Source organism: Suricata suricatta, chromosome 1 (genome assembly GCF_006229205.1).
Source record: "Suricata suricatta isolate VVHF042 chromosome 1, meerkat_22Aug2017_6uvM2_HiC, whole genome shotgun sequence".
NCBI lineage: Eukaryota > Metazoa > Chordata > Mammalia > Carnivora > Herpestidae > Suricata > Suricata suricatta.
The window spans coordinates 141,521,468-141,548,394 of NC_043700.1; the positions used below are offsets into that span (position 1 = coordinate 141,521,468).

At 32.5% G+C, this 26,927-nt stretch overlaps 1 protein-coding gene across 1 annotated transcript in view; it reads left to right on the forward strand.

Annotated features, from left to right (window-relative positions):
- The window catches only part of UBA6 (ubiquitin like modifier activating enzyme 6), a 74,432-nt gene that overhangs the window by 35,059 nt on the left and 12,446 nt on the right, over nt 1–26,927 (forward strand). The window contains exons 11-27 of the mRNA XM_029945248.1: nt 1,119–1,181; nt 1,925–2,001; nt 2,634–2,700; nt 7,877–8,020; nt 9,094–9,161; nt 10,467–10,545; nt 11,668–11,748; nt 15,726–15,803; nt 17,148–17,329; nt 18,596–18,701; nt 20,581–20,670; nt 20,767–20,847; nt 21,635–21,763; nt 23,587–23,638; nt 23,726–23,789; nt 24,607–24,676; nt 25,217–25,288. Of these exons, the coding sequence (XP_029801108.1) occupies nt 1,119–1,181; nt 1,925–2,001; nt 2,634–2,700; nt 7,877–8,020; nt 9,094–9,161; nt 10,467–10,545; nt 11,668–11,748; nt 15,726–15,803; nt 17,148–17,329; nt 18,596–18,701; nt 20,581–20,670; nt 20,767–20,847; nt 21,635–21,763; nt 23,587–23,638; nt 23,726–23,789; nt 24,607–24,676; nt 25,217–25,288 (1,503 nt within the window). The remainder of the gene's footprint in view (nt 1–1,118; nt 1,182–1,924; nt 2,002–2,633; nt 2,701–7,876; nt 8,021–9,093; nt 9,162–10,466; nt 10,546–11,667; nt 11,749–15,725; nt 15,804–17,147; nt 17,330–18,595; nt 18,702–20,580; nt 20,671–20,766; nt 20,848–21,634; nt 21,764–23,586; nt 23,639–23,725; nt 23,790–24,606; nt 24,677–25,216; nt 25,289–26,927) is intronic.

Genomic DNA, 26,927 nt, shown 5'->3' on the forward strand with positions numbered 1-26,927 from the left:
TTAAATTTCAGCTTTTTTTAATCTCAAGAAAGAGTGTAATGGTGGAAATGTAAAATAAGTCCTATAAACTGGCATTGAAAGGAGAATATAAGTATCTAAATAAAGAGAATGTAGAAGTTAACTCTGTATCAGGAAACTAAGTAGTATCTTGCTGCTTAAAACAGCAGGCAACTTCTCAGTATAAGCTGTCAACTACATCTCTGTTTTTTCTTGCAAGTTCTCAGGGTTTAACTTGATTGCCTCTTCTTTTCCAGAACAATTTTTTTAAATGTTTTTACTGTTTTTATTTATTTTAGAGAGAGAGAGACAGCATGAACAGGGGAGGGTCAGAGAGAGAGGGAGACACAAATCTGAAGACAGGCTCCAGTCTCTGAGCTAGCTGTCAGCACAGAGCCCGATGTGATGCGGGGCTTGAACCCACGAACCATGAAATCATGACCTGAGCCAAAGTCAGACGCTTAACCGCCTGAGCCACCCAGGCGGACCTCCAAACAATTATTAACCATAGTCCTCTACAAGGCTTTGTCCAAGCCAAACAATGAATAAAAAAACAAATTAAAATACTGGTTAGATCTGCCCCTGAATTATTTCCTCTTGGCTACTGTCCCCAGTTTTTAAATATGCTCAGGTTTATGCCTCAAGTAAATTTCGGATCGAGCGGGTGTTTTGAGGGGTTGGTTGGTTGGCTAGCGGCCATTTTTGGCCTTTGTGTGTTCTTTGTTCCACACAGAAAATTTCAACATTGAGTATTTATTCAAGTCTTGTCAGGTATAACAAAATCTTGATAATTTGATATCAGGAAAAGATGGTAGCTTTTTTATTAAAACAGGATTTTTTTTCGAGTATGCAGGTGTTTTCACCAATTTCCTAATTTACTGTGTATAGCAGGTTGTCTAATTGCATTTAACATTAAAAAATTAAGTGGAGCAATAAGACAATAGGTGATGGGGAATGGTAGCTCTTTTATATTTCTATTTAAATCAGATTAGCTCAACCTTATTTATTTCAGACCTTGGGAGAGATGCATTGTTTTTAGTGCTCTATATTTTTTGTCAAGTAATCACTTGCTTGCAGTAATAGTTTTTATTTTTCAAGTAATACTTTTTGTTTCTATTAAGGAACCTTTGGAGAGGCAGATAAAACATCCAAAGTGCCTTATTGTGGATTTTGGCAAACCTGAGGTAAACAATCATTTTGTAGGTTTGAGAGGTGCAACAGAGTGGGAATGGGGATTTTTGGTACCTTTCTGTCAGGTTTTTTTTAATAAAGGTTGCATTCATATATCTTGAGTTAATTCCCAAGGATTAAAAACAAATTTACGTCATGGAAAAATTTTAATAATAGAAAAACGTTTTACTTTTATAACGATAGGTTAGCTTTGATCATTGAAAAACTATTTCAATAATTTATGCAAAGTGACCTTAGTAAAAGATTTTCGGAACCATGTAGAGTTTTATATAATACATGTTTCTTCCTAAAAACCCTTGGAAGCATGAATTCTTTTGTTTAAATCACTGAATATTACTTTGTAGCAGTGAATGCATTTGTGATAAGGAAAGAATAGTATTAACAGTTTCCAGATTTATCAAGATTAAGGATTAGATGATCTTGATCTTATACAAATGTTTTCTTGGTGTTGTTTAGTTGATTTTACTCTGACCTTCATATGGATAACCTACTAAAAACTGGTTATACCAGCAGAGATTGAAACTTGGATCTGTTGCTTAAATATAGCTTTATGGCCTTGAAGTCAAATTGTTTAACATCTCTAAGCCTCAGCTTCCTCATTGTTAAGTACAGATAATAGTATTAAGCTAATTAATTTATTATAAGAATTAAATAATACTTTTCAAGTGTTAGCGCAATGCCTGTCTGGCATATTATGCACTCAATAACTGTTGACCAATTTTAATGTTCTAAATAGGCACCTTTACAGATTCACACAGCTATGCTTGCCTTGGACCAGTTCCAGGAGACCTATAGCCGCAAGCCAAATATTGGGTAATGTTCTTTGTTTGAAGTAACTTTTTTTCCTTATTATAAAAGCAGTATTTGGGAAAATCTAATTTAAAACATTTAAGTTAAATGTTTCAGCTTAGAAACTAAAATGAAGTTTATTGGAGTAACTAAAGCCCCTCATAGTTGCAACCCTACTAGATACACCAAACTCTATAGATATTTATTAAAACCTTCTGACCTTTTTTCTGGTGGGAGTGGAGAGATCAATTCCTAAAAATGGAATTATGCTCAGTAAGAATTTTTCTATTTTGAAGTCTTCAAAAGCTACTTTTTAAACTTCTTAAAAGAAAAAAATCTAAGAATTAATGAACTATGAATCCATTATGTAATTTTTTACTTTCTAGTCTCTTAAGTCAGAAGTACTATTGCAAAAAGTATTTGCCTTGTCTATTTAAAACTATTAATCCTATTTATATACTATCCTTAGGTAAACATGATTTTTAATTAATGTATTTATGAGTCCGTTACCTTCAAGTCAGGGAAGCACTTCATGCTACCTGCTGGCAAAATTCCACTTTTTTTCTTACAGACTTATTAAATTTTAGTTTTGAATATGACTTACTGTTTATAGCAATTGAGAATATTGAAAGTGGGTGCTTCGTGTTGAATCCTAGGTGCCAGCAAGACTCAGAGGAGCTCTTGAAACTAGCAACGTCTATAAGTGAAATCCTGGAAGAGAAGGTGAGTAGTCAAAGTTATGGCCATCAAAAACGGTGTAACATGAACTTTCTATATATCAATATTCTCTTACCTTTCAGATCCTAGCTTTGCTGCTTATTGACTCTGTGACAGTAGGCAAGTTACTTAAATTTGTTCTGCTTTAGTTTGTAAATCTATAAAATAGGGTTATCCCACCTCAGTGTTATTGTGTACATTAAATGATAGAAGAGTATGTGGCATATAGTAATTACTATTTTCTGCTGCTGCTGTGTTTTTAGTATTTGTATTATCTCTTCTGATTTATTCGTTTAACCCAACCCACTGAAACTCCCTAGATAGTTGTAAGTTTTCCTATAAATCATCTTTTATCCATTACATATTCATATCTCTAATTGCATTTTGCATATCATGTTTGAACATATCCCCTAGGAAATGATTTTTTCATGTTATGGTTCCAGTGCCTACTGGCCAGTAGTTTCATTTTAGCAGATATCAAAGTAGCAGTATTTGTACAATTTGTTGAAAATTTTACTGTTTTTGTTATTATGGTATAAAAATGAGGAGGGAAATGTAAAGTCTTAACATCAGTGATTAAAAATAATATGATCTCATTTTATGTGATTAAGTTAAAGAAGGAAATAATAAATGTACAGAATATAGTGAGTCATTAACCACAAGTTAAAGACCGTTCATGTATGCATATTTAGTGGTTACAGAAAAGTGTGAAAAGTTAGAAATATATTGATGATGTCTGTGATTAAAAGTAATGATGTGATTAGGGATTCATTAGATTTATTGAGATAAAACTTAGATATAGAAAATTTCAGGTTTTTATATGTACAGTTATAAAAATTATGTACACAGTTCAGCTGTACACAGTTAAAGTGTATAGTCATATATCCACCACCACAATCAAAATATGAAACATTTCCATAAAGCCAAAAAATTTCCTCATGCCTCTTTATGATCACCTATTTTTTCCTTTTTTTAAGAATGTCATGTAAATGGAATCATGCAATATGTAGCCTTTTGAGTCTGGAGTCTTTTACTAAATATAATGAATTTGAGTTTACTCCATGTTCCATGTTCATTCCTATTTATTGGTTTAATAGTTTATTGGCTAGGTATACCACAGTTTGCTTTTTTTCTGTACCAGCTGATGGACATTTGGGTTTCCGATGTGGGCAATCATGAATGAAGCTCTTACAAACATATGCATACAGATTTTGGTGTGGACATATGTTTTCATTTTTCTTGGATAAATACCTAGAAGTTTATTAGAGACAAATGATAGATACGTTTAGTTTTATAAGGAACTGCCAAATTGCAAATGCAAACTATACCATTTTACATTCCCACCAGAAACGAATGGGAGTTTGAGTTTCTCTTTATTCTCTTCATAATGGTGTATTATCTGTTTGTTTGACTTTAGCCATTTTAAAGTGTATGCATTGATACCTTGTTTTGGGTTTAATTTCCCTTTCATTGATAGCTATGGATTTGGTATCTTTTCATGTGCTTATTTGCCACTCATATCTCTTCTTTGATAAACTGTCCTTTTAAATCTTTGTTTTTTTAATTAAGTAGGTTGTTTTCTCATTGATTGAAAGGGCTCTTCATATATTCTGGATATCAGTCCTTTATAGGATACATGTTTTACAAATATTCTAGTCAGTGGCTTATCTTTTCATTTTATTATAGTGTCTTTAAAGAGCAGACACTTTTAATTTTGAAAACTTCAATGTATCAATTTTTTGTATGTGTTTAATACCTTTTTTAAATCCAGCTTCTGTCCTTTGTTTTCTTCCAGAATTTTTAATAGTTTTGTGACCTCTTTTTTGTATGTCGTGCAAAGTATACAAGTGTAGGTTAAGTGTACACAACATTTTTAATTCATTGGGCACAGTTCTGTACTTTTGTGAGTTCATTTTCTCATACTTTGCCATGTAAAGATCAAGTTGATTTTTTGTTTTATAGAATTCCAGTAATTCTAGTCCATTTGTTGAAAAGATATTTCTTTCCTTATTCTATATTCTGGGCATTTTTTGTCAGTAACTTACTGACCACATATGTGTAGGGCTGTTTCTGAACTCAGTGTTATCTTCCACTGATTGTTTCTGTCTTCCATTGTTTTATGCTAGCAACATCCTATTTGGATTATTGTAGCTCAATGGTAATTCTTGAAATCAAGTTTGGTCTCTAGTATATTTCTATGAAGGAGCTCAGAATTAAATTTTTTCTAGTTCTTGAATGTTTTAAATATTTCTGGTAGCCTCCAGACTTGAAAGACAACTTGGCTGAATATAACATTCTAGGCATTACTTTCTGTCAGTGGTACCTTGCTTTTGTATCTTACTATTGAGGAATAATGATGCTAGCTTAATTTTTTACTCTTATAAGTAGTCTGACCTTTTTGCCTTGTGGTTTTGTATATTTTTCATCTGTAAAGTGTAACAGTTTTAAATTGTGTCTCAGAATTGATTGTTCAGTCCTTTTTTCCCATACTATGAGCCCATTTTGATACATAGATTCAAATTTTCTTTTAATTTCTTTCTTTTGGGAGGAAAGGATTGGTGGTGGAATGATTCTTTTGGTACTTAGTTACTGAATTTCTGATTGGAGGTGAGGTTGTTTTTGTGTTTGTTTTTCCACATCTCCCACGTGTTCTTTAAGGACATAATTCAGTCAGATTTTCTCTGTCTTATAATTACTTTGGAGGAGAACTTTTCATTAGCTGAAATGTTTTGATCTCATTTTCTGTTTCCTTCTTACATTACTTTTTTATAGTAAAATACTTTTTCTGTCTATTTTGGGAGCAGGATAAGAGTGTTGGGTGCTTTTTCAGATTTGTACTTCTAAAACCCCTTGTTAGAATACTAGAAAGGGGTTTCTTTAATCCCTTTCGGTTAAAGAAGGGATTGGGTTTGTTTGTTTGATTTTGGTGGTTAGGTATTGATGTCTTATAGATCTCTTTGATTTCTGCCAAACCATTAACTTCCTCTCTCCGTATTTTAGCCTACTGCGTCAAAGAGTGTCACCCTCTATTTACCTCATTCCCTCCCACTGACGTTCTTTCACCATAGCCAGTGCTGAGATCTGCCAGATTACATATGTGTTCAGTACTTTTTGCACTTAGTTTTGGGGCTTCTGTTCTCTCAGATGATTTGACTGTGCTTTGTCACTCTTAAGGCCTTTCATTCTCTTTTCTGTGGTTACACACTTCCTGCTCTCTGTGCAGGCTTATAGCAATATGACATGTAGAAGTAGTTTTGTTGGAGTTTGGTACTTATTTTTCTATTTACAGGTAATTTGAAGTTTATAATATTCTGTTTTATAGTATTATTGAAACCCTGCCACTGCTTTATTTCTCTTCTTTTGGATACATATCTGTTTTTAGAGATTCAGATTTAAGCTATTGTCTTTATCCTAGGGCATCCAAAAATTCCCCAGATTTGAATGTTTGTTTCATAATTTGAAAAAAAAATAGAATCTTTGTAGATATTATAACCTACTGGTAAGTTAGACTTTTGGGGTTCAGATTCTAGTTACACTTATTAGCTATAAAATCTTAAGTAAATTGCTTTCTTAAAGTTTCAGTTTTCTAATATGTATGATAAAAATTAAATTTCCTAGGATTGTTTTGAAAATTACATGTGGATTTAATAGACAACTCATACTAGGTGCTCAAATTACCTGCTTTTCTTTGCATTCTCATCATTATTTTTAATATTATCACTACACCAGTGTCTCTGCATTCAGAAAGGGTACAGCCTAAATGAAATCATAATCAGAGTGGTGTTTACTGCTAAATAGTTGAAAAATAATGACATACAGAACACTGAAATGCAGTGAGTGGAATAGTAAGTAGTTAGTAATGTCTTTTTGTATCACAAATTTCTTTGAGAATATAATAAAAGCCTTCTTTGTTACCTCCCAAATGCACAGATAATGTTATTTTACACAGGATTTCAGAGCAGTTGAGCCCTATTTGAGTCTTAAGGTTAAGATTAAGGCTACTAATGTTGAAAGAATAGGAAGAGAAAGAGAAGCCAGAGCTCATGAAGAGATCTTTCTCACAAATTGTGCTAAAACAAAAGCTCCAGAATCTGATTCTTTAATATTTCCTTTAAAATACTAATAAGTAAAGCTTATTTCAAGGAATATCATTTCTGTTTTTTTAAATATGATGAGAACTTTATGATGATTGGCTCTTATAGTATGCAAAATTGCCATATTACTGCCACTTTTTTGCTAACAATGTTATTAGTGCATCATTATTTTTTACTCCTTTTTTTTTTACTACTTTGAATACAGGCTAAAAGCTCTTTATTTATTTATGGATCGTTTTATTTTTATTTTCATTTATTTGTGATCAAGGTTTTCCCATAGTTTCCATTAGAACAGTTTTTTAAAATTCTGATTGTTTATAAATATTGACTGGCATCACAGAACTGATCTTTAACAAAAACTATAAATGGTAGATATTACAGTTAATCTTAAATTGTGCCCTAGTGTAATAAATAGATTCAAAAAGCAAAACTGGGCAGTTACTGGTAAAGAGAAATACTGCTTAGGGTAACTAACATGCAATTGATCTTTTAATATGAGATTGGAACTTTTTTAGGACTTAAAATCTAGTAGAGAAATTGAGTAGCTTTTTTTTTAATAGTTTATTGTCAAATTGGTTTACATATAACACCCAGTGCTCTTCCCCATAAGTGCCCTCCTCCATCACCACCACCTCTTTTCCCCCTCCCCCTTCCCCTTCAACCCTCAGTTCATTCTCAGCATTCAATAGTCTCTCAAGTTTTGCGTCCCTCTCTCTCCCCAACTCTCTTTCCCTCTTCCCCTCCCCCAGGTCCTCCATTAGGTTTCTCCTGAGTGCAAACATACGGTTTTTTAAAAGTTAAGCTATAGTAATTTAATAATTCTCACATTAAGTCATTGAAATTTTGAGTATATATGTAGAAACTGGTGGGGTTTTTTTAAGTTTATTTATTCATTTTGAAAGAGTATGTGTGCAATTGGGAGAGGAACAGAGAGAAAGGGAGAGAATCCCAAGTAGGCTCTCAGCAGGGAGCCCAACAGCGTGGGTGGGGGGTGGTGCTCAACCTGAGCCAAAATCAGTGTTGGACGCTTAACTGCTCGAGCCACCTAAGTGCCCCAAGATTATCATCTTTCATGGCTTGTGTTTCAGCCGGAAGTAAATGCTGACATTGTGCATTGGCTCTCTTGGACTGCTCAAGGTTTTTTATCCCCACTTGCTGCAGCAGTAGGAGGTGTTGCTAGCCAAGAAGTATTGAAAGCTATAACAGGAAAGTTTTCTCCTTTATGCCAGTGGGTAAGTTTTGTATTTTAATTTTTTTATACTTGAGATTGAATTTTATACCCATACAATGACTGTTATGAATTATAATATTAACATATTATAAAGACAACTTCAAAATTATTTTTGATGCAAAAGTTAGATGTGATATGCCACCAAAATTTAATTCTCTAATTGAAACTGACCAGATTATTGGTTGAGGCTATTGGATATAACCCAAAGTTGTATTCAAGGATGGATTTTCCTCATTTGTGAGAGTGAAGGAATGAAAGTTCTACCCTTATACTTAGTTTTACTTTTAAAACAGTTGGATGGAATCTTTGGACATCAGGAATCTTTAGAATCCTTTCCTAGGTTTAAACTCCTAAAGCTAAAAGCGTAGGAATGGTGTAAGTTTGAGAACTATATAGGTAAAAACATCTTAAGGAATAAAAAAAATTCTTTCTGTTGTAGAAGAGAATAATTGGCAGAGGGTGTCAAAGGATTACTCTTCAGACCCTTTCCTTTTGAAACACTAGCATTTTGAGTATAACATTTTTTTTAGGTTTTAAAAAGTGTCCACATAATGCTATTTTGCTGTTGAATTATTTGATTTATTTTAGCATAGAGTACAAGTTCAGTTATAACTGGTTTAGATACAATTGCTGAATATGTTATTAATATAGATTCAGTACTATTATAATTAAATAACCATTTAATTAAGTCCAAATTTTGTTACTTAAATGGAAATGAGAATGAATTCTTTTTTTTTAATTAACTTTAATTTCTTTTATTTTCAGTGCTAAAATTGTGGCTTTTTAGGTCATTTCCTCTGTGGTATAGATTTGGAAGTGAAATTTCCTTTTGTTGAAATTAGAATATACCATTTTTAAGATGGCTAAGTGACATGAATCAAATTATATCTTTTAACAGTTCCTTTAGGTTTAACCATTGTTTTAATGAATATAGGGATGGATATTGTATAAAAAATGTATTTTATATGTTTTATCTGGATTTAATTATGTTGAATATGGAAGAAAAACAATTTTTCTAGCAATTTAAGGTTTATACATACATAGTAAATTGTGTTTTTATCTTCTACTTTAAAGTTATACATTGAAGCAGCAGATATTGTCGAATTCCTAGACAAACCTGGACGTGAAGAATTTCTCCCACGGTAATTCTGACTTTTTTCTGTCTCTTTTTTTTTTTTTCTTTTATGTTTATTTATTTTGACAGAGACAGTGCATGAGCCTGGGAGGGACAGGGAGGGGGTGAGGGAGAAAATCCCTAGCAGGTTCCATACTGTTAGCACAGAGCCCAAAGCAGGGTCCAAGCTCTCAAATCATGAGAGTGTGACTAGAGTCAAAGCCAAGAGTCAGACACTTAACCAAATGAGCCACCCAGGTGTCCCTTTCTTTCTTTTTGTCTTAGTTGAATGTTTGTAAGAGGCAACTAGACTAAAAGGGTTTGTGCTCAAATAGGCATTTGTTTTAGATGTCTTTTCTTGTAATTTACTAACTTCTACAGTCATTTTTTTCCTCTACTTAGAGATTATTTTAAGTGTCAAAATAATGCAGTATCTCTTTACCATTTTTATAAAAAATGAATACGTGTTTTAAATTGTATGCCAAACAATTTATTTAAAATTAAAAGCACCATTCTGGGAGCATCTGGGTAGCTTAATCAGTTAAGCGTCCGACTCATAATTTGGGCTCAGATCATGATCTCACGGTTGTTGAGATTGAGCCCTGCATCAGGCCCCGAGCTGACAGCATGGAGCCTGCTTGGGACTCTCTCCCTCTCTCCCTCTCTCCCTCTCTCCCTCTCTCTCTCTCTCTCTCTCTCTCTCTCTCTCTCTCTCTCACTCTCACTCTCACTCTCACTCTCACTCTCACTCTAACTCTAACTCTCTCTGTCCCCTCCTCATTTCCTGCATGCTCTCTCTCAAAATAGATAAATAAATAAATAATTTCAAAACAAAACAAAATACCATTCTGAATTTAGATGAAAACAGTTGCTTTCTGCAACTTTTATATTTACATCAGTCATTCTTCATCTTTTTGAGTCACAAATCTCCCAAGAATCTGGTAAAAGCATATGGCTTCATTATCCCTCAAATTCACATAATCCAAAGTTCTGCCTTATAACTTAAGTGTGTTAACAACTACAAAGCCCTTCCAGTGACTTCTCTAGGAACCTTTATTAAAAATTCCTACCTTGGAAAACTGCCTTTTCTAGATAAACTGAAGTCACCTTTTTACAGAAGTCATTTGGACATAGGATATTAAATCAAATGGAAAAAAAAAAATCTGATTTCTTAATGAATTTTTTTTTCTCTTTGAAATAAGACTATTTTCCTTTAGGTTGGCAGGAACTCTTGAATATTATATTTAAAGTACATTAAATTGGTATTAACAATAGTGAAACTAAGTGATGTTTTTATGCCTTTCTGATTTTTGGTTTATGTTATTTTCTACAGAGGAGATAGATATGATGCTCTACGAGCTTGCATTGGAGACACTTTGTGTCAGAAGCTACAAAAGTTGAATATCTTCCTGGTAAGTATAAATAATGATGAGAGTAAGTAGTACAATCAAACTGCTATTGCGTATCATCAAATTAATTTATTAAAGCCAATTTGAGTCTGAGTGAGTACAGTTCCTAAAGAGTAGACATTCAGTAAAAGTTTAAGACAGTAGTTTGCCAAGTATGGCCCACAGGCCAAATCCTGCTGCCTATCTTTGTAAAAGGTGAAAGATTTATATGGTCTAAAGAAAATCCAGTGTATTGCTGCTGCCTATTTTTATAGGTAAAGCTTTATTGGAACACAAGCTGATTCTTGTATTATCTGTGGCTTCTTTCATATTATAATAGCGTGTATAATTGTGACAGAAATCATATGGTCTACAGAGCAAAATAATTACTATCTAACCCTTTACAAAAATATTTGCCCATCCCTAGTATAAAAACAATTTATTTAAAATTAAAATGAGTCTGATAGTTTGAAAATTAAATGATTTTCTAGAAATACACTTGGGGTATTTTTCCGTTAAAAAATTTTTTTTCATACCACATAAAGGAAAATGTAGGTAAACTCTGTCTTTCTTAAATGTCGTAGTGCATTGGCAGGATATCTCTTTCCAAAACAAAAAACTTTTCTTGCCATTTATGTGTTTTTCAATTATTATATTATAGTCTGTTCTAAAAATAGTTCTAATTTTTAGTAATAGTTTTTTAAATAATGTTTCCAATGTGAGCAGCTATTGCTAAGCTTTTACATACATATAGAAAATCTTAGAATAGGTACTTCCATCAAATGAATTTTGAAAATTATCTATAAATAAATCTTTTTCATTAAAATACACTGATATTTTGTGGTGTTTATTTCTATCTCATATAAATAATGAGCTCAATTGTTGGCTTTTGTTGGAATGTCTTCTATTTAAAGGAATTGTAAATATTATGCTTTTCCTTGCTTGATTTATAAATATTTTTAACTGCAACAGTTATAATTGTATCATAAAGTATTTTAAAGTAAAATGAGTCACATATGTTCAAGTTATATTTAAAAGGATATATATTATAAATAGTCATTTGAAGTAAGTTTAAGATGAAATTTCTCTTTAGTTAGTATTTTTGATTTTATTTAATCTGATGTATTTCATTTTTCTTCTCCGTAGGTAGGATGTGGAGCCATAGGCTGTGAAATGTTAAAAAACTTTGCTTTACTTGGTGTTGGCACAGGCAAAGAAAAAGGAATGGTAAGACATAAAATCTTGAGGGGCGCCTGGGTGGCTGAGTCAGTTAAATCTGACTTTGGCTTGTGTCATAATCTCATGGTTCTTGAGTTTGAACCCTGCATCAGGCTTTCTGCTGTCAACTCAGAGGGTATTTCAGATCCTCTGTCCCCTCTGTCCTTCCCCCACTCTCTCTCAAAACATTTAAACATGAAGATATAAATCTTTGAGAGTTAAAATTTTATACTTCTGTTTCACATTTTTGAACTATATTGACTGCATAGAGCTGAAATAATGATTTCTGAGAAGAATTAAGCTAGAAATTGGAAGATTCTGATTCTAGTCCTACCACTTTTCAAGTTATGTGACCTTCTGGCAATTTACTTCTAATTTCCTGTTCCTCAATTTCTTTCTCTATAAAAGAAATGATATGAAACTGATATCTATACTTCTTAGCTCACAATGTAATTATGAAGATCAAATGTGAAAGGGCTCTACAAACCACAAAACACATTAGAATTGTTATGATTTCTGTTAATATTTCTTATTAATATCAAAAGTATCAAAAGGAGAGGGAATATTATAAATTTTTGTGTACAATTTAAATTCTTACAATAATAAATGTGAGTTAATTGGGTAACCATGTCTTATTTAAATAAAAATATATATCACTGGTTTTGTTTTGCCTTTAAGATATAAACTAGCTTCCCAGAGTAATGATTTCATAGGTTCATCATAGTGACTGACTAAAATTTATATACTAGTTCACATTTTATAATTTATAAAAAGCCTGGTTTAATATTTCACTTAAAAATAGCATTTATTAGTATCACAATTATAGGCAGATGTTCTTACATACAATATTATTCCTGCTTCGCATTTCCTAAATTGTGTTTCACAAACCACTATTCTTTAAAAAATATTTCTTTAAAAAAATCTTGGGTACCTAAGTTTGAGAATCACCTGAATACCTTAACTCCTTGGAAATTTATAATGCATAATGCATATCAACACATAAAGGTCATGAAAAGAATTGTAGTAAACAAACCTACTGACTGCAGATAACAAAACGTAAGTTAATGTGCACAGATCTCTGTCTTACTACAAATACAGAGACTTGCTATATAAAATTATTCTTTTTTAAAGTGTTTACAAATGTAACCAAACTAGGAAAAAGGAAAGAGAAGTCCCCAGGAACCAAGAGAGAAATTAATTACTGAGCTAAACCTATGATTATTCATAAGTGTATGTCCAAACATTAAATAGAGAAGTAACTCGTGAGAAAATGTTAACTAAAAACATATAACACATTGGTGTATGGAATCCAACATTATATAAAAATTTATTCAAGCAGAGGAGCACCTGGGTGGCTCAGTCGGTTAAGCATCCGACTCTTGATTTTGGCTCAGGTCATGATGTCATGGTTCATGAGATCAATTCCCACATTGGGCTCTGTGCTGAGCCTCCTTGGGATTCTCTCTTTCCCTCTCTATTCCTTACCTGCTCCTGCATGCATGCTTTCTCTCTCAATATAAGTAGATACTTACTTTTTAAAAAAGATTAAAGGAAAAAACTTTAAGCTGATAGATGAATATAACAAAACCATTGAAATCTCCAAAACTCTGACTAAAATAAATGCAAAACTACATCATAGTGATACTTTAACACCAAGAGTATATAGAACTGTGCAGAGAAATAAATATTTATTCAAGACAATTCACCAAAAAAAATGAAAATTCACTAGAAAAAAGGTACCACTTGGAAGAATAATTAGCCAGTAAAAATAGATTACCTAAGAACTATAGATAACAGGAGTGCTACAAATAATAGAAGAAACAGGGGTGCCTGGGTGGCTCAGTTGGTTAGCATCCAGCTCTTGATTTCAGCTCCAGTCATGAACTCACAGTTTGTAAGTTCGAGTCCTGCATCAGGCTCTGTGCTGACAGCAAGGAGATTGAGATTCTCACTCTCAAAAATGAATAAACTTAAAAAGATAATAAAACAAACTTTAAAGTTTTAAATGACCAAAGGTAAAAAAAAAAAGAGAGAGAGAGAAATAGAAACATGAGGGGGGAAATAAGCACTAAAAGTTTTACAAAAAGCTACATAAGAATTTCTGTAGATTCAAGTGAATTTAAAATTCATATATAGCTGAAGTGAGAATTGATGAATAGAAGATACATATCCAGAATGTAGTGTAGAAAGATGCCTTTTTTTAATAAAAGAGGATGCATTTGCATGGTCCATCATAAGTATAGTAGAATTTTCAGAGAGAGTAAAGATAATGAAGAAGCAATATATTCTAAGGATACTGACAAAAGTTTCTAGAATTAGAAACAGTTGTGTTGAGATTGAACTGGTAAACGGGTCAGAAAATCAAAGGCAAAGATAAAGAGATTACCTAATAGATTTCTCATCAGCAATAAATGCACACCTGAAGATAGAAAAGGGTATCTTCATAATGTAATGGGAAAATCAACCTAGATTTCTATACCCAGCTAAATTACCTTTCAAGAGCTGTAAAGATAACTGACAAGTGAAATGACGAAAGATTATCTCTTAGTTGGTTCTCATTGAAGAACTATTAGATTGCAAGAGGCATTTATAAGCCCTCTTAGATTTAAATAAGCATTGAGGGTTTTTTTAATCTTTAATTAAAATATGGACTTTGGTGATGGGATGATTAAAAAATAAGTAAAATATTATTCATTGATAAGGAAAGTAGAAGGGAAACTTTAAATATCTTTTCTGATTGTTCAGGAGGAAAATAGAGATTGTCATTAATTTTAGATCTTAAGTCACATGTGCATGTGAAAATTTTGGATTTTTGAATATTTGTGAAAATAGATGTTTACCTTCCGAACCAATTCAGTGAGGAATGAGGGGGATTGGAATTAAGAAAACTTAAACAAAGAAATGGGAATGGATAAAAAGTGGGGTGGGGGAGGTAGGAAAAAAAGGCTTGTATCAGTAATCACAATAATTATATATTGATTAAAAGACATTTTCTGCTCGGTACTTTTTTTTCTTATATAAAAGAGACACCTTGGGACGCCTGGATGGCTCAGTTAGTTGAGCATCTTACTGTATCTGACTTCTGCTCAGGTCATGGTCTCATGGTTCGTGAGTTCAAGCCCACCTGGGGCTCTTTGTTGTAAGGGCAGAGCTGGCTTTGGATCCTCTGTAGCTCCATCTCACTCCCCCTAACTTGTGCACACCTGCGCACACACTCTCAAAATAACCTTAAAAAATAAAAGAGAGACACACTTTAACACATACAGATATGTTGAAAACAACCCCCCAAAATACACATATTCAGGAAATACTAGCTAAAAGAAAGTGAATGTGTTTGTGAAAAGTCAGTCAACATCCAACGTCTCAAACACACTGGAGAAATACTGCTCCTAGTCAGATCTTGTATAAATGCACCTAAGTGACAAATGCATTATAAATACTTTTCTGATTATCTTGGAGCTGCTTTTTTTTTTTTCATCTTATTTATCCCTGTATGTCTTTTCCCTGTATCCCTGGAATGTCTGTAAACTTTTTCTTAAAGGACCAAATTGCAACTATTCTAGACTTGTGAACCCAGGGTCTCTGTCACAACTACTAAGCTCTCCAGTTATAGTATGAAAAAAACCAAGTTTTTAGAAAGAAGAAATATGTTTGACTTCTCTAATTCATTACATGTTTCTAACATGTAATGGTGATGTTTTAGCCTCTATTTTGTTATCAGTAATTAGAAAAAAGTTTGGAACACAAATTACTGTCAGTTTCAGCTGTCTTGTTTAACATATTCCTGTGCTAAACATTAATTATAGTTAAATAGAGTATAAAAACATTAACATTGGTAACCATTGGAATATTTGTATATATATAAATTCTACCAGCTAAAATAATTTAGCATAATTTGGAGGAATTGTTTTAGTCTTTCTGAGAAAAGCAAAATCTATATAAATTTTTCTTACATAATTTCAGCTTTTTTCTTTTCTTGATATTAGGTTACAGTTACAGATCCTGACTTGATAGAAAAATCCAACTTGAATAGACAGTTCCTGTTTCGTCCTCACCACATACAGGTTTGTTGCTAATGTTTCAGATTTAAATCATCCGGTGTGTTCCATAAAAAAGAAGAAAGGTTTTTTGTTTTTTTTTTAAATAGAAAATGGCCCTTGAGCAAACCTATTGTGTTTTTATTTTATTAGAATCTCTCAAATTATCAGACAATGGGAATGACATTTTGGAAAAATAAAACATTTTTTAATGTAAAAATTGGGTTTTACATTGATTTTGGACATAAGATCTAAATCATAAATCATGGGCAGTATTTTTTTTCATCTTATAATCAAGGTGTATCTACATATTTAATATTAGAAACTAAGAATGCAAAGACAGGTTTCCTAAATTAAAGTTTTAATAGATCACACATTTGGCACTCTTTTTTGGAGGGAAGGGGAGTCTGTTACCAAATAGGTAAAGGTTAGCATTTAGAATTTTTTTGCTCTTTGATCGTGCTATTTAATTAACTATTTAATTAACATCCTCATTGTAAAACATTCCAACATTCCTGATTTTCAATCTTTTTTATAGAGATCAAAATATTTAAGTCAAGAAACACTTTAGTCAGTCAAGCATATTTGCTATGACTTTAGAAGTGTTTTTGCAATTTATTGTTCAACAGCCCATTGATAATCTTGTAAACTAAGGAATGGCATGAACAGAAAAGTAGTAACTAAAAAAGGTGGTATAGTTAACCTAATTGCCTCACCTATCCAAATAAAAAAAAAATTAACAAGGTCTGTATATGTCACAAAATTTATTTATTCTGTGCATTTTACTTACAGAAGAACTATAGGAAGGCCTGTTTATTCTTATTTCACTGAGTCCTAACAAAGTTTACAATTTGCCTATCTGCTTAACAGCACTGAGAAGTAAAAACCTGTCAGGGGAACTCTTTTATAAAACTGAAGTATATATAATTTCTTTATTATTTCCATCCAGAAATAGTATTTTTAAGATTTCAGTATAGATGTGTTAACTTCTCATACCTCTGAGAGCTCATTTTCTGCAGTTACGATTTCTAATGTTTTAATGAATTCACTGTTCTTAAGTTTTTTAGGCACTTAGCCAGTTTAAACCTTCATACTCAGAGGAAATGAGGAAATGTACTTTAAATAACTGATATTTTAAGAACTGTAAAGAACAATAGCTATAAAATAGATTGTTTAGATTTCCATTAATAATATGTTATTCAAAGTAATATAGACTATTAAATGTAATGTGACTAAAATGAATATAATTTCCACAAACCAAAAATGAAAGCTGATCTCATTACTTTACTCTCATGTAAAAAATTAAAGTTCCATCATGGCCTAGCTTTTCTGTTTAATATTTATTTCTTCTGTTTTTATTTATGTGTTTAGAAACCTAAAAGCTATACTGCTGCTGAAGCAACCCTGAAAATAAATCCTCAATTAAAGATAGATGCACACTTGAACAAAGTATGTCCAGCCACAGAGGCTATTTACAATGATGAGTTCTATACTAAACAAGATATAATTATTACAGCATTAGATAATGTGGAAGCCAGGAGATATGTAGACAGGTATGTTCTTGAAATTCAGATTCATAAAAATTGTCTTTCTGTTGTTTTCACTTCTTTCCCACACTTATTTCTTGAAAAGTTATCCAATTTTCTGATTATTCTTTATATTTTTATTGTAGTTTTCCTCAAATCCAAATCCTTTTTATGACTTCTCCATTATACACAGGATAAAATTCAACATCTTTAATGTAGCCTAACTGTTTATCATAGAGTGTCTGTCATTCGTCTACCACTCCAGCTTACAATTTATCTATTCTTTGCTGGCTCCCCATATTCTAACTACACATTCCTTCTTTGAGTTCTTATAAGGCGTCCAACGCTCTTTCACTCAAGAGACTTGTACATACTCTCCTTCAGACTCAGAAAATTGTTTATCTTGTTCTAAAACTTCTGACTCCAAATCTCCCTACTTTTGTTTATTTTCACATCCTTTCAGTTTTAGCCTTAAATGTCTTTATTCAAACAGACTTTCTTTAATGACTAAATTCTGTAGATCCCCCTATAGTGATCTCTTACAGCGTTCAGGTTTTTCCCTTATAGTGTTTATTTAATTAAAACTTGTTTCCTCACTAAATCATTTATAAAGGGACCATTTATTTTCCGATCACTGTATCCTCAGTGCCCAACACATGATGTCATTCAGTAAATAGTTATTAAATAAGTAGATGAATGAATGACTATCATGTGTACATAATTTGTCTTACATCTTTATATAACTCTTTAATGTTTCAGTTCTAGTTGAGCAGATATATTAAACAGAGGAAAATTTGCCAGTTTAGAGTGTAGTTAAAAGTTTATTGTCTTGGGCAGAGGAAGGAAGAATAAAAACTTTTAAGAATTAAAGTATGTAGAAAATAGGTACTATTTTAAAAAAAGGTTAATATTATTTGGGATAAAGAAAACATTGAGAAAACGCAGTAAGATAGAACTTATAGTTCGAAAATAACCAAGGAGTACATAGACAAGAAAGGGCAATGCATTAGCCAAGAGTTAACCTAGAGTAAAAAAAGTTGAAGCCCAAAATCTACTATTAGGAGGAGGAGGAAATGAAGTAAGAGACAAAAATTACTAGATTGGACAACAGAATTTGTAGGAGGGGAATGGAAATGATAAATGCAATGTTTGGTGGTAATATATCTGTTTTCTAAGATACTGCATTCAAGAAGTGATCAGTGTGTGAAATGACCATCAGAAGTGGTAAGATGTCCTCTGCTTACGTTGTTGTTGCTCACTTTAATGTTCATTACCTATTCTCTTTTCGAATAGCCGTTGCTTAGCAAATGTACGACCCCTCTTAGATTCTGGAACAATGGGCACTAAGGGACACACTGAAGTTATTGTACCTCATTTAACTGAATCCTACAATAGTCATGTAAGTGAACCAATTTTGCAATAAATGTCTTTTCTTTGTATCTCATAATTTTTATCTCGTTTTTTTCTCTTCAATCAGCAGATTTGATTGAGCTTTCCTAATCTGTCTGTTAATTGATCTGTAATAATTTACATACATATGTTCATGTTCATTTTTTAAAATAGAGCTGAACTTAACCTTTTTATATTTTTAAGATTTTGTTTGTCTTTCCACTGTCTTACTCTTATGTTTACTGTTTATTTCTCAGAAATGCTTGATTGCTTTTCTCACAAACTTTGAACTGGTGACCTGCCCAAAATCTTAAATGAAGACTCAGTTGCTCCATAGGAGGAACCAGTACACATAGAGATATAGAGATACAGATATATAGAGCTATAGGTGTAACTTTTTTTAACCTCTGCAAGTGATTTTGATACACTGCCAAAATTGAAAAACCCTGGCCTAGGAAGTAATTGTAGGCTTTAGGATTTTAAAAAAGATCAACACAAGTTGTAAAATGGAAAGAAGAATTTTTTTGCAAGTATAAGTATTACTTTATTTAATAGGTATGTTTGCTTAATAAAATTAGTAAATATTTATAAAATTTGTTTTCCCACTTACTGTCATGAAATCAGAAGTTAATATAATAAAAAAAATGTAGTAAACAAACTTTAGAAGTTTGATTTGAAGGAAATTAGATGGAGAAAATCATGATATGCTGAAGTCATATTGGAAGATTTTCAAAGTAGAGAAGTCAAGAGAATTCTAAAAGTTCCCTTGATTCTGTCATTCTGCCACATTTTCCCCAAGTCTTTTCCTATATTCTCTTACTTAATACTCAGAAAAAACAGATTTCTCTTCTGGCTTCCCTCTTTGGTTTATAAAATATCTTGTGATATTTCATAGATCAACAAACTAAAATATAAATCTGTAACTAAAAAGAGACATATGAGTCATTTTACAGTGGTTAAACCAAATGTGCCCTGTAATAGAATGTGGGCATTTTTTCAGTGGTGTTTTTACATGAGACAACATAGGCATTTGCCATTTCTTATTTTTCTTAATTTTTTAAAATTATTTTTACTTTAAGTTTTTGTTTAAATTTCAGTTAGTTACCATGCAGTGTAATATTCGTTTCCAGTGTACAATAGTGATTCAAAAATTCCATACAGTGCTCATCACAAGTGCACTCTTTAATCCCCATCACCTGTATCACCTATTCCAGCCCCCTTGGCCACCCCCCACCCTGTAACCATCAGTTTGTTCTCTATAGTTAAGGGTCTGTTTCTTTCTCCCCTTTGGTGGTTTTGTTTCTTAAATCCCACATATGAGTGAAATCATACAGTATTTGTCTTTCTCTGACTTATTTTGCTCAGCATGGTATTCTGTAGCTTCATCCATGTTGTTGCAAATAGCAAGATTTCATTCTTTTTTTAATACACACTTTCTGCAAGAAACTATACCAAGCATCAAGGACATATGATCCCTGATCCTAAATTTTTTCCCCATGAAGAAACACATGGTATGCTGAGCACCGTTTTGGGGATCCTTGAATTACTTTTCAAAGTAGGGAATATTGTAAAGTTTTCAATGTCAGCTTCATTCTTAAAGAAAAAAAATTATATGTGGGAGTCTGCCTGTAAGTAGGATGACATAGTACCAAATATGTGCACAGATACTAAGTTATAATAGAATTCGTGCTTTTTGTTATGTTGCTATTAACAAATGGGTTAAGTGTCAAAAGAAAGCCACTTTTTTCTGTCTACAAGAAAGAAGGTATGGGAATGTTGGATTTATTTTATTATTACTTTTTAATTTTTAATGTTCTTAAAATACTCAAGTAAATTTAATCAATAAAAATTGTTGCCTTAACTATCTGTTGTCATATTTTATAAATTAGCGGGATCCCCCAGAAGAGGAAATACCATTTTGTACTCTAAAATCCTTTCCAGCTGCTATTGAACACACTATACAGTGGGCAAGAGATAAGGTAATAAAGATCTTTTTTTTTTTCAAGAAATTCACTTCTTTGAAGTGAAAAGAAGATACATCCTATTTTTAACTTTTTTCTTTTTTTTTCTTACAGTTTGAAAGTTCCTTTTCCCATAAGCCTTCATTTTTTAACAAATTTTGGCAAACCTATCCATCTGCAGAAGAAGTCTTGCAGGTAAAAATACATTTTAATATAATCTCAACACTGTCTCAGTGTAATCTTATTTGCATATTGCCTACAAATAGTTCATTTTGCCTTTCTAAAGAAAGATTATAACATCATTATTGTACATAGTAAGTGCATGAGGAATCTTGCCATTAGCAAGTCACAAATGACCTCTTGTATTAGTTTGTATGAACTATGTGGAATTGCCATTATTTGACCATGTTTGACCCACAGAACAGCAGTTCATATGATTCAGCCTGACAAAGATGTCATAAGGATAGCTTTGTGTAATAAAACACCTTGTTAAAGTGTTAGGAAAAAACCCAAAGTGAGCTCTAGTGAAAATTTTATGAATAGATGGTAGTATTAATACTCTTATGATGAGGGCAACTTTAAAGGTATTTTCTTTCTTTTCTTTACTCAGACACTAAACAGACCAACTTTTTAGTGTAAAATATTACTCAAAGCATTTCTTAAGTACATATGTAGTAGTAATAATGTAGAGTTAGTAAGATATGAGGTTAGCTTGTCAGCTAAAAAATTTTCCAGTTGAAATTTCATATACTGTCTTTTCCCATTCCCCCTCCAAAAAAGGAGAGAAAGATGGTAAAGGAAAAGGCACAGGCAAGGGGTTCACAGTGAAAAAATTAAAATCATAAGTCACATGAGCTGGTACTTCACATTTTGGCTAATACTTCCCAGGAATGGGTGTGTGTGTGTGTGTGTGTGTGTGTGTGTGTGTGTGTGTGTGTGTTGGAGATGTTCTTAATTTGCTTTTTTTTCCCTCTCATTCTAGAAGATACAAACTGGACACAGTTTAGAAGGCTGTTTTCAAGTTATTAAGTTACTTAGCAAAAGACCTAGAAATTGGTCCCAGTGTGTAGAATTAGCAAGATTAAAGTTTGAAAAATATTTTAACCATAAGGTAGGTATGCATTATAAAACATTAAGAAGAGATATGACCTTGGTTCATTTAATTGCTACTGAATTAATTTCATTGGACCAAAACATCTACTCTTTCTTTCAGGAACTTTTTAAAAAATAAGTAGTAAGTTAAGTGAAAACAAGTGCAGGGCACGGAACTAATTTCTCTTTGAGTATTAAAAAAATACATTGAAACTCCATCCATTGGTTTCATCAGGTACATATATAACTGATCCTCATCCTTCTCTGTGCAATATTGGGTTTCAGATATGGGTTCCTTCTAGAGAGTAAGGAACACATTTCATCAGTAGCGTAAAAGAAGTTTATTGTTCAAAATAAAGCAAGAAGTTGAGAAAATAGATTCATTCAGTCAAAAATTCTTTTGAATTTTGCCTTGACCACCCATATTCAAAATCACATTTTATGTCTGTTTTGTGTCTGTCTCCTCATTTGTAAAATGGGGACATTCGATTAGTATGTAATTCAAATGGTAGTGTGAGGATCAAATGGATGAATACATGCAAAGCATTTTGAATAGAACCTAGCCCAGAACTGCTCACTAAATATTAGTTGTTATTCCTATACCCTCTCTATTACTTGTGCTTGCTAGAATGTGTCCTGGGCTCTCTCCTGAGTCTCTCCCTGTCTTCAGGCTCTTACCTATCAGAATATAAAGTAAGTTCATCTATTATAAGAAGTTTTTTTATTACATTTATCCTTGCTTTTCGCTTCCTTCTTTGCTCTGCTACTTAAAAAGTGGTCATGTAATTAATGTTACTACTTTCTCATCCAGTTAATGTGTCTTCTTTCCCCGCTTCTATTCAAATTGTTTTTACCATTATTATCAATGGCCTCTTATCTCAAAATCTGAAGAACTCTTTTATGTCCTTATCTTTTGTACTTTTTAAAAACTTTTTTATGGAAAAATGAACTGTAGAAAGTAGAAAAAATAGTATAATGAACCCCCATGTAATATTCATGAATCTGTTACCCACGCTTAACAAATTTTGATAATTTTTTAATGTTTTATTTATCTTTGAGAGAGAGAGAGAGAGAGCATGAGCAGGGGAGGGTCAGAGAGAGAGGGAGACATAGAATCCGAAGACAAGCCCCAGGCTCTGAGCTAGCTTTCAGCACAGAGCCCAGTGCGAGGCTTGAACCCAAGAACCCTGATATCATGACCTGAGCCAAGGTCGGACGCTTAACCGACTGAGCCACCCACGTGCCCCACAAATTTTGTTAATTTTTGTGTCAACTTGTAGATGATCTTGTTTCATCTATATACTGTACCAGATGGTTTTGAAGCAAATCTCAAATATTATTATTTCTAAATACAAAACACTATATATTTTTACCAGTTTCATTTTTGTTTTAAGGATTAGTATTTGAAAAGAGCAGAATGCTATGTAAAATATGCCACCTTTTGTGTAAAAAGGGATAAAATACAGGTACCTGGGTAGCTCAGTCAGTTAAGCGTCAGACTCCTGATCTCTGCTCAAGTCTTGATGTCAGGGTCATGAATTAAGTCCCAAGTTGGGCCTGGCACTGTGCAGGAAGCCTGCTTTAAACAAACAAACAATAAAAGGAATAAAAGAATGTATTTTCGTGTTTGCAATGTAAAAATTAAATAAAAAATACTGTAAGTGTTGATAAAAAGTAGCAATAGAAGTTATTCCAGGTATAGGAGGCAGTGACAGGGGAATGGACAGAGGGAGTATAAGAGTGGCTGGAAACTTCACTGTAATTTTTTATGCGTTTAGATTTTTTTTTTTTTTTACACTTCAGGACTATTAAGTAATGATTTTTTTAAATCTTTTTCTTTAGGCTCTTCAGCTTCTTCACTGCTTTCCTCTGGACACACGATTAAAAGATGGCAGTAAGTGTAACCAAGTATTGAGAAGGATGATTAATATAATTTATTACTGAATACATACAATAAAAGTAATATTTTGTCCTTTTTTAGGTTTGTTTTGGCAGTCACCAAAGAGGCCTCCATCTCCAATAAAATTTGATTTAAATGAACCTTTGTAAGTATTTATATCTAGTTTTATATGCATCCTTCATTGTAAATTTCTTGACTGTGTATAAGTTTACATGACAGGGTGAAAACCTCAGGGTCTTTAAGTGTTAAATCAGTGCATCCCTGTTAATCTAAGAATTAGCATGTTCGTCTGGCCCACAAAGCCAGCCCCAGTCCTTCTCCCCACACATATGTGAATCTATTTATTTATATGGTAAAATAACTTCATTATTTTTATCTTCTCTAAAGTAGATCCAGAGTGCCAGCTCTTTGACTTTATCCAGAAGAAGAGATCCAACAAATGTTTTCCTATTATATGAAGCCAGTATTTAAAAAACTTTAGTTACATGTTAAACATTGAGCTTGTTAACCTTCCTTTCAACAAGTAACTCCATTTAGTTTTCTCATCTGGTGCTTATGTTAGGCTTCCAGTCACTTTATCCTGACTGCTTCTCCTGTAAAACTTATTTTTGTTTTTAAACTCATCTGCTTAATCTGAACCTAAGGTATGCTCTTTAAAACCAAATTGCTATTTTTTTATGAATTAAATGAATTTTCTTTCACTAGTCTAATTTTTCTGCTTTTCACTTTTCCTCTCTTGAATATTACTACTTATGAGGGTAAATATCTAATGTGCCTTGTAGCTTCTGAAATGCTTTGGTCTAGACCAGGACTTCATTGCCTAACTTAAATATTCCTGTAACAAAAGTTCTGTGATTATTTTCTTCAACATTTCAAAAGACTATAGTTCTTGATGAATTAAACATCTTTAAACTGTGCATTCATACTTTTTTGCTTTTTTGCCTTATTTTTTATTTCAAAAGGCACTTCAGTTTTCTTTTGAATGCTGCCAAACTGTATGCTGCAGTCTATTGCATTCCATGTACAGAAAAGGTAAGATTGCCTTCAAGCTCTAGCAAGTGGTATAAAACCAGGTAAAAATTAGATGCCCTACCAGCAAATTGCATCACCTACATTCATCTTGAACCATTTAAATATTTTTTCTGCTTCCAAAGGTACGAATTCCATTTATTTATTCATTTATTTCATTAAGTCAACATTTATTGAGTATAACTTTGTGCAGGGAACTTTATAAAACAATGATGAGACAGTCTCTGATCTCAGAGCACTCAGTCTGATACAACCAGTCCTAAGTACCCTTTTAAAAATGAATGGAAAGAACTAAGATTTCAGGTTTGTTGACTAATAACTACTTTTTCACACATACCACCCCTATATCCCCTCACTCCCAGCCTTTATGGATGATATTTCTATAGAATAAAGGTAAATGTCACAAATGAATGTGGTCTAAATATTAAGATGATAAATTATTCAAATATTTTAGTATGACAAAGGACCTTATTATTCCAAAATGTTTTAGAATTCAGGATTTTGAAAAATGTTTGTTGATAAAATTACTTTTTAAAAAAACAGGACTTATCAGCAGATGCCCTCTTGAATATTCTTTCTGAAGTAAAGATTCAAGAATTCAAACCTTCCAGCAAGGTATGTTTAGAAATTTATTCACTCAGCAAATAGTTACTGAAATTTTATAAGTCCCATTCTCAACCTGGAGAATCCCACAGTAAATAAAACAAAATTCTTGCTGTTGTGGAAGGTATAGTATCTAATGGACTAGAGGCAGACTATACTGTAATATTACAATAGGGCTTCATGCTAAGAACCAAAAATTAAACAAGGAAAAGAAATAAAGGGTGATGTAACGGGTGTCATTTTCTGTGGGATAAAAGGGGAAAGCTTCTGTGAAATACGGTAACTGAAAGATTTTTCTGAAAGAGAATATTCAAGAAAAATGGTAGACAGTGAGATAGGAGCGATCCTTAGGGTTATGATAAGTACGTAGTGATTTATCAGGAGATAAGAAGCTAGTGTAGGATTTTAAACAGAGGAGGCAATGTAGCTTATATTTTAAAGGCTGACTCTGGCTGTTGTGTTAAGAATCATTATATGGGACATGAGAAAGGAAGCATGAAAAGCTATTAGGAGAATATGGGCAAAAGATGATGGTGGTTTGAATGAAGTAGCCGGTAACAAGGTAAATTACGATAAGATATATATAATAAGGTATATTTTGTAGTAGCCCTGACAGGATTTGAAAGGGATAGGAGTTAGAGCAAAAGAAAAAAAAAGTGTTTATTTTCTTAGTTGAAATCAGATGCACAGTTAATAGCTCCAGATAAAGAGAAGAAGTTTAAGGAAGTTTGAGCAGAGGAAAAGGGGTGTGAAATAATTGTTCAGTGGGATGGGAAGTCACTTACTAGAAGATGTAGTAGAATGTTGAAACAGTGCTGAGGATCCACTTAATGTTAATCCACTTAATGTATTACACTAAATGTGGCTGGGAAAAAAGGACATTTAGCTCCCTAAGTATTTTTCACATGGTCATTATATGCCTTTCTGTATACACTCTCAAAATCATCCACAGAACAGTCCTTTATTCCCCTTACTCTCTAGCAGTATTGGAAAATATGGAATCATAATTGCCTCCCCATAAAATTCAAGTAGGAAATGGTGTGTGCAGTCTTCTAGTCTGCATTTTTATTTTAGAGAAAAGAAAAACTTAGAACTCTTTGATTTTGTACAGTAAATGAGTTTGCTGAATGAAATGTTCATGACTTGTAGTTTATCAAGAATAAAAGAACAGAGAGGTAAACAGAATTCCTATATAAAAAAAGTTTCTGGTTATGGAATGAATAAGTCAAGGGAATAAAAGGTACAGCATAGGGAAAATAGTCCACAATACTGTAATAGCGTTGTATGGTGACAGATGGTAGCAGCACTAACTTACGGAGAAGTTGAATCACTGTGTTGTACACTGGAAAGCAATGTAACATTGTGTCACCTATATTCAAATTTTAAAAAATGTTTTTTAAAGAAAAAGATTCCTAGCCCTTATTCCTAATGGACAGAACTGCTAGACAGAAGCCAGAAGAACTCTGTGTCAGTAATTTTTCTGGTCTTCATAGCTCTTCAATGCTTAGCAACTTCAGTTACTTCTTTCTATATCAGAGTTTTGGTGTAATAAATTGTCCTGAGCAGTTTAGCTACAGTTTCAGTTTTAATATGAATTAATGAGCTTTTCACAACTTCTTGAAGCAACTCACACTAAAACTCCAGAGTCTGG